Genomic DNA, 9,112 nt, shown 5'->3' on the forward strand with positions numbered 1-9,112 from the left:
TGTTGTCCACATTTCTAGGTCAGAACCGTCTGGGTGGTGATGCTAGTCGGGCGGCGGGTGTGGGCAGCGAACGGTTGAAAAGGATGCAAGTTGATGGTTTATTTTTAGATAAGGCCACACAGAGGGCCAAAGATAATAACAGACACCTGTGATAGTCTTAAGTACCAAAAAAGACCAATAGAAATGTTAAGTTTCCAAAGTCTGGTAGTTTGCTGGTAAACTTAGAAAGTTCCAGTAATATACCCACCTTTGCAAATTTATATGCCAATTAATAATCTATTAGTACAATTGGGGTAATAATCCCTGTCGACAGCACTTTGCAGAACCAACCCACCTGCAGAAAGTCCGGAGCCACCATGCCATAGACATTGACCCTGTCACAGAGTTCCAGGGCAATGGCCATGGTGAACCAGCCAGTGGTCAGCCACGAGTTAGAGGTCTTCCTGATGAGAAGGTGCATGGAGAAAATACATGTTCAACAAAATGTACTGCATGATTCAATAGAATTTAATGTTAATCATGCCAAAACCTCCCTATGTAGTGCTCGCAGTGACATCCGTTCTGGCCAAGACCTCAATTATTAGGTCATTTTTCAATACCATACGTTTTGACACTGCATATTTCCTAATTTACATGATTTGACATGAAATGACGTTTCAAGGCCGATAAACAGCCATCAATCCGGTGCCCCCTGTAATATGGAGCCCTCTCATCTACTGAGCCATCAAGGCTAGTTGTCGGGTTGGACCTGCCACACCTGCCGGCAATACCAGCCCCTCGCTGGGGGATATCCCAGGATGACAGCGGAGCCAATCCTGTTTGGGCTCATCCTGTGTGCTGTTGGCAACGTCTGCCAGATAGAGTGCCGGAGAGAGTGCAAGCCAGTGAGAGTCTGGTAGACCTGTAATCGCGTTTCTGCTTCCAACTCTGACTCAGTGACATCATATTGTGAGGCAGTGTAGTGCTTCTGTAACTTCCTGTCAACAGTTAATGAAGACACCAATTATTCTTGTAGCATCGTAGCATATGTATCTGTCATGTAGCTGCTGGAGCTAATTTGGATTGCTAGAGCTAATCTGTCAGCATCTATTAATGATTAGTACGTTGGGTTGGCTCCCCATGACATAAATGTTTAAGCGCGTCACTTACTGTAGGCTAGCACCAAGCTTATGATGCTGTATCTGACTGACTGACTGAGCTAACTACAGTTTGCCAGAGGAGAGTTGAGCAGACATTGAAATGCACATGCCCAACATACATAGAAACATTGTGTATTCATACCAATTGGATGTACAGTTGAAGTCAGAAGTTTGCATACACTAAGGTTGGAGTCATTTTAAAACTAGTTTTCACAACCACTCCACAAATTTCTTGTTAACAAATAAGTTTGGCAAGTCGGTTAGGACATCTACTTTGTGCATGACACAAGTCATTTTTCCAAACAATTGTTTACGCACAGATTATTTCACTTATAATCACATATACCACAGTTCCAGTGGGTCAGAAGTTTACATACACTAAGATAACTGTGCCTTTAAACAGCTTGGAAAATTCCAGAAAATTATTAATGGCTTTGGAATCTTCTGACAGGCTAATTGACATAATTTGAGTCAATTGGAGGTGTACCTGTGGATGTAGTTCAAGCTACCTTCAACTCAGTGCCTCTTTGCTTGACATCATGGGAAAATCAAAAGAAATCAGCCAGACCTCAGAAAAAAAAATTGTAGACCTCCACAAGTCTGTTTTATCCATGGGAGCAATTTCCAAATGCCTGAAGGTACCACATTCATCGTACAAATAATAGTACGCAAGTATAACACATGGGACCACGCAGCATCATACCGCTCAGGAAGGAGACACGTTCTGTCTCCTAGAGATTAAAGTCCTTGTGCGAAAAGTGCAGATCAATCCCAGAACAAACAGCAAATGACCTTTAAGATGCTGTAGGAAACAGCTACAAAAGTATCTATATCCACAGTAAAATGAGTCCTATATCGACATAAGACGACACCCGAAAGGCGGCCGCTCAGCAAGGATGAAGCCACTTCTCCAAAACCGCCGTAAAAAAAACAGACTATGGTTTGCAACTGCACATGGGGACAAAGATCGTACTTTTGGAGAAGTGTCCTCTGGTCTGATGAAACAAAAATATAACTGTTTGGCCATAATGACCATCGTTATGTTTGGAGGAAAAAGGGGGAGGCTTGCAAGCCGAAGAACACCATCCCAACCGTGAAGCACGGGGGTGGCAGCATCATGTTGTGGGGTGCTTTGCTGCAGGAGGACTGGTGCACTTCACAAAATAGACGGCATCATGAGGGAGGAAAATTATGTGCAAATAATGAAGCAACATCTCAAGACATCCGTCAGGAAGTTAAAGCTTGGTCGCAAATGGGTCTTCCAAATGGACAATGACCCCAAGCATACTTCCAAAGTTGTGGCAAAATACCTTAAGGACAACAAAGTCAAAGTATTGGAGTGGCCATCAACAAAGCCCTGACCCTCAGAGCCTGTCAGAAGATTCCAAAGCCATTAAATAATTTTCTGGAATTTTCCAAGCTGTTTAAAGGCACAGTTATCTTAGTGTATGTAAACTTCTGACCCACTGGAACTGTGGTATRGTGAATTATAAGTGAAATAATCTGTGCGTAAACAATTGTTGGAAAAATGACTTGTGTCATGCACAAAGTAGATGTCCTAACCGACTTGCCAAAACTATAGTTTGTTAACAAGAAATTTGTGGAGTGGTTGAAAACTAGTTTTAATGACTCCAACCTTAGTGTATGCAAACTTCTGACTTCAACTGTACATCCAATTGGTATGAATACACAATGTTTCTATGTATGTTGGGCATGTGCTATTTCAATGTCTGCTCAACTCTCCTCTGGCAAACTGTAGTTAGCTCAGTCAGTCAGTCAGATACAGCATCATAAGCTTGGTAGCTAGCCTACAGTAAGTGACGCGCTTAAACATTTATGTCATGGGGAGCCAACCCAACGTACTAATCATTAATAGATGCTGACAGATTAGCTCTAGCAATCCAAATTAGCTCCAGCAGCTACATGACAGATACATATGCTACGATGCTACAAGATAATTGGTGTCTTCATTAACTGTTGACAGGAAGTTACAGAAGCACTACACTGCCTCACAATATGATGTCACTGAGTCAGAGTTGGAAGCAGAAACCGATTACAGGTCCTACCAGACTCTCACTGGCTTGCACTCTCCCTGGCACTCTATCTGGCAGACGTTGCCAACAGCACACAGGATGAGCCCAAACAGGATTGGCTCCGCTGTCATCTGGGATATCCCCCAGCGAGGGGCTGGTATTGCCGGCAGGTGTGGCAGGTCCAACCCCGACAAACTAGCCTTGATGGCTCAGTAGATGAGAGGGCTCCATATTACAGGGGGCACCGGATTGATGGCTGTTTATCGGCCTTGAAACCGTCATTTCATGTCAAATCATGTAAATTAGGAATATGGCAGTGTCAAAACGTATGGTATTAAAAATGACCTAATAAATTGAGGTCTTGGCCAGAACGGATGTCACTGCGAGCACTACATAGGGAGGTTTTGGCATGATTAACATTAAATTCTATTGAATCATGCAGTACATTTTGTTGAACATGTATTTTCTCCATGCACCTTCTCATCCAGGAAGACCTCTAACTCGTGGCTGACCACTGGCTGGTTCACCATGGCCATTGCCCTGGAACTCTGTGACAGGGTCAATGTCTATGGCATGGTGGCTCCGGACTTCTGCAGGTGGGTTGGGTTCTGCAAAGTGCTGTCCGACAGGGATTATTACCCCAATTGTACTAATAGATTATTAATTGGCATATAAATTTGCAAAGGTGGGGTATATTACTGGAAACTTTCTAAGTTTACCAGCAAACTACCAGACTTTTGGAAACTTAACATTTTCTATTGGTCTTTTTTGGTACTTAAGACTATCACAGGTGTCTGTTATTATCTTTGGCCCTCTGTGTGGCCTTATCCTAAAAATAAACCATCAACTTGCATGCTTTTCAACCGTTCGCTGCCCACACCCGCCCGCCCGACTAGCATCACCACCCCAGACGGTTCTGACCTAGAATATGTGGACAACTATAAATACCTAGGTGTCTGGCTAGACTGTAAACTCTCCTTCCAGACTTATATTAAACATCTCCAATCCAAAATCAAATCTAGAATTGGCCTTCATTTTTGCAAAAAAGCCTCCTTCACTCACGCCGCAAAACTTACCCGAGTAAAACTGACTATCCTACCGATCCTCGACTTCGGCGATGTCATCTACAAAATAGCTTCCAATACTCTACTCAGCAAACTGGATGCAGTCTATCACAGTGCCATCTGTTTTGTTACCAAATCACTTTATACCACCCACCACTGCGACCTGTATGCTCTAGTCGGCTGGCCCTCGCTACATATTCGTCGCCAGACCCACTGGCTCCAGGTCATCTATAAGTCTATGCTAGGTAAAGCTCCGCCCTTATCTCAGTTCACTGGTCACGATAACAACACCCACCCGTAGCACACGTTCCAGCAGGTATATCTCACTGATCATCCCCAAAGCCAACACCTGATTTGGCCACCTTTCCTTCCAGTTCTCTGCTGCCAGTGACTGGAACGAATTACAAAAATCGCTGAAGCTGGAGACTTATATTTCCCTCATCAACTTTGAACATCAGCTATCTGAACAGCTAACCGATCGCTGCAGCTGTACATAGTCCATCTGTAAATAGCCCACCCAATCTACCTGCCTCATCCCCATACTGTTTTTATTTACTTTTCTGCCAGTATCTCTACTTGCACATCATCATCTGCTCATTTATCACTCCAGTGTTAATCTGCTAAATTGTAATTCTTCGCTACTATGGCCTATTTATTGCTTACCTCCTCATGCCTTTTGCACACACTGTATATAGACTTTCTTTTTTTTCTACTGTGTCATTGACTTGTTTATTGTGTTATTGGCTTGTTTATTGTTTATTCCATGTTATTCCATGTGTAACTCTGTGTTGTCTGTGTCACACTGCTTTGCTTTATCTTGGCCAGGTCGCAGTTGTAAATGAGAACTTGTTCTCAACTAGCCTACCTGGTTAAATAAAGGTGAAATAAAAAATATAAAATATATAAAAAAATATTTTAACTAATTAAATACCATTGGTGTTTAATATAAGCGTTTCAGCATTAAATATCCTTAATATTTGGGTTACTTATTTTTCTATGTAAATATGTCTTTGTTATTAATGTTTTGGTTCCAAACTGCTGGCAGTTGTGAAAAAAAGTAATTCATTGGAAGAGTTGCAGAGTTTATTGAAAATAATGACATTGTTGATTAGATAGAGTACTTTTTTCATTAATTAGGCTATTTTCTCTTGAACAATATGGTCTATCCACTAGAAACTAATGGACAATATGATATAGATATACACAGATATAAAGAATGAGTACTATATACAGTATCAGTCAAAGGTTTGGACACACCTACATATTCAAGGGTTTTTCTATATTTTTTTACAATTTTCTACATTGTAGAATAATAGTGAAGACATCAAAACTATGAAATAACACATATGGAATCATGTAGTAACCAAAACAGTGTTAAACAAATCAAAATATATTTTATATGTGAGATACTTCAAAGTAGCCACCCTTTGCCTTGATGACAGCTTTGCACACTTTTGGCATTCTCTCAACCAGCTTCATGAGGTAGTCACCTGGAATGCATTTCAATTAACAGGTGTGCCTTGTTAAAAGTACATTTGTGGAATTTCTTTCCTTCTTATTGCGTTTGAGCCAATCAGTTGTGTTGTGACAAGGTAGGGGTAGTATACAGAAGATTTGGTAAAATACAAAGTTCATATTATGGCAAGAACAGCTCAAATAAGAAAAGAGAAACGACAGTCCATCATTACTTTAAGACATGAAGGTCAGTCTATACGGAACATTTCAAGAAGTTTCTTCAAGCGCAGTAGCAAAAACCATCAAGCGCTATGATGAAACTGGCTCTCATGAGGACCGACACAGGAAAGGAAGACCCAGAGTTACCTCTTTTGCAGAGGATAAGTTCATTAGAGTTAACTGCACCTCAGATTGCAGGCCAAATGAATGCTTCACGGAGTTCAAGTAACAGATACATCTCAACATCAACTGTTCAAAGGAGACTGTGTGAATCAAGCCTTTATGGTTTAATTGCTGCAAGGAAACCACTATCAAAGGACACCAATAATAAGAAAATACTTGCTTGGGCCAAGAAACATGAGCAATGGACATTAGAGCGGTGGAAATCTGTCCTTTGGTCTGATGAGTCCAAATTTCTGATTTTCATTTCCAACTGCCGTGTCTTTGTGAGACGCAGAGTAGATGAACGGATTATCTCCACGTGTTGTTTCCACCGTGAAGCATGGAGGAGGACGTGTGATGGTGTGGGGGTTCTTTGCTGGTGACACTGTCAGTGATTTATTTAGAATTCAAGGCACACTTAACCAGCATGGCTACCACAGCATTCTGCAGCGATACGCTTTCACAGCTGGTTTGCGCTTAGTGGGACTATCATTTGTTTTTCAACAGGACAATGACCCAAAACACACCTCCAGGCTGTGTAGGGGCTGTTTGACCAAGAAGGAGAGTGATGGATTGCTGCATCAGATGACCTGGCCTCCACAATCACCCAACCTCAACCCAATTGAGATGGTTTGGGATGAGTGGGACCACAGAGTGAAGGAAACGCAGCCAACAAGTGCCCAGCATATGTGGGTACTCCTTCAAGACTGTTGGACAAGCAYTCCAGGTGACTACCTCATGAAGCTTGTTGTTAGAATTCCAAGAGTGTGCAAAGCTGTCATCAAGGCAACGTGTGGCTACTTTGAAGAATCTCAAATATAAAATATATTTAGAATAGTTTAACACTTTTTTGGTTACTTYGTGATTCCATATGTGTTATTTCATAGTTTTGCTGTCTTCACTATTATTCTACAATGTAGAAAACAGTAAAAATAAAGGAAAACCCTTGAATGAGTAGGTGTCTCCAAATTTTGACTGGTATTGTATATGAATTATTATAATTTTTTGTTATTTGAGCATTAATTACAAAAGTTATGGAACATTCCATAGGTAACTTTTACTACTATTACTATTTTTATAAATGTTTGCTCAAGGGTACAGACAGATTTATCACCTTATCGGCTTATCGGCTTGGGTATTCGAACCAGTGACCTTTGGTTACTGGCCCAATGCTGCTAGGCTGTCTGCCGCCTGTAGATTGATGGAGGACTACAGTAGCTTCAGACATTAAGCTGATATCCATAGGCAGGTCCATGGGACCATATCAAATGCCTTTGCTGTTTGAATGATTCATGCTGGCTCAAACGCCCCTCTTTCTGCTGGCTCAAACGCCCCTCTTGAGGCCCGAGTCTACTGAGTGTAGTACTTTCAGGATCATCACAGGGATCATGGGACTAGCTTTGATGAGCACAGGGCTCTCATGGCTAAGAATTATTTTTATGATATCTCTCTCATCTCTCTGTCTTTCTCTCTATCCCTCTCTCTCCCTCCCTTTAACACTCCTCTCCCCATTCTTTCATTCTCTCTCTCTCACGCACTCATGCACACTTTCCCTTTTTCTCTCTGTTAATCTATCTCTCCATCACTCCCTGTCCATTCTCACTCTCTGTCTCCAACCTCTTCTGTTTTCTCCCTTCGTATTCCCCTTTCTCCTTCTCTCTTCTCATCCTCTTTTCACAGTACTCCCTCTCATCTCTCGGTGCCGTATCATTACTATGAGCCCTCTGGCCCAGACGAATGCTCCCTGTATCTCTCCCACGAGCACAACCAGAGCGGCGGCCACCACCGCTTCATCACGGAGAAAACAGTGTTCGCCAACTGGGCCCAGAAGTATGACATCCACTTCTACCAGCCAGACTGGAGCCCGTCCTCCACTCTCAATGGAAGCAGCTCACACACACCTGCTCCAGCTGTCTCCTGATACCAGACAGACAGTCAGACTGACAGACAGAAAGGTCCACAGGACCCGTGGCGACCCGTCATTCAGGGCAGGTGGGGAAGAGCCCCACCTGTTTTGAGCCCCACCTGTTTAGMAAAAAAAGGATTWAAAAAAATTGTTTTCCCTGTTTTGCATGTTATTTTGGCATTAATACGTGTCACATATCAGTTTGTAAACAATGTAAAAAATAAAATAAAAATCGTTGAGTTAATAAAGCCGCATACAAACTCTTTTTTGCTTTCTTGAGTAAGGTAGATCCAAAATTCAGGTGTTTCAGACTAGCTTAGTGCTTTCTCTGGTGGTGGGGCAGCCAGCGGAAAATACAGAGCATAGGGGTTGGTAATGTTCTCTATTTGCATCGTGATTGGCTCAGTGTTCTGTCAGTCATGGGGACACTACGTCACCACAAAATCATCTACAGGTAGAGCTAAAGAATTCAAGCCCCTTGGGTGCTGCCATAGAGTTACATTAGAAGTGCCCATCTAAGAAGGCTCAAAGTCATTGGTCACAGATAAAATGACGTCAAATCACGTTACATCTACAGTAGCTTTGATTAGACTGATCATGTCTACATCATACTTTCAAAATCTTAGCTAGCAAGCTAGCAGTCATCATCATGAATCAAGTCGACAATCTACTGCCAAATCCTTTTCTATCCTTGTCTATTGAAGAGAAATAATGAAGAGAAATTATAGATACAATGTATCTGTGCTCATTGGCCATAAACATTATACACACGTTGGAAATCGCAAATTCAACAATGAGTTGTTTGGAAGGAATCTGTGGCTAACTGCAAGCATTGCAAAGTAATCACTAGCCTGCTATTCCGTGGAGTGGGTGTGTGGTCCAAGTCTGGGTTTAAGGGTCTCTTTTCCAAGCTTAAAATTATAAACATTCAACATTGGCTATCCTGTCAATCCAGCATGACTTCTGCCATGATTAAAACAGCTGGAAACTCAGAACTGGGAAATCTCAGACTTCAGTGAGTTAAAGACAACTGGGAACTCGGGAAAAAACAAGCTCCAGTTTTGAACGGTCATCCGACTTGGAACTTTCTAGAGCTCCGACCTGAAGATCACTGACGTCATCATGATTCAACCT

General features: G+C 42.0%; 1 protein-coding gene across 1 annotated transcript in view; it reads left to right on the forward strand.

Moving 5' to 3' along the window:
- LOC111952678 (alpha-N-acetylgalactosaminide alpha-2,6-sialyltransferase 5-like) overlaps window positions 1-8,196 on the forward strand; it is a 14,636-nt gene extending 6,440 nt beyond the window's left edge. The window contains 2 exon segments of the mRNA XM_070435374.1: window positions 3,661-3,768; window positions 7,753-8,196. Coding sequence (XP_070291475.1) covers window positions 3,661-3,768; window positions 7,753-7,993 — 349 coding nt within the window. The 3' untranslated portion in view covers window positions 7,994-8,196.
- Window positions 8,197-9,112: the final 916 nt, after the last annotated feature.

Source organism: Salvelinus sp. IW2-2015, linkage group LG26 (assembly GCF_002910315.2).
Source record: "Salvelinus sp. IW2-2015 linkage group LG26, ASM291031v2, whole genome shotgun sequence".
In the NCBI taxonomy this organism is placed as follows: Eukaryota; Metazoa; Chordata; class Actinopteri; order Salmoniformes; family Salmonidae; genus Salvelinus; species Salvelinus sp. IW2-2015.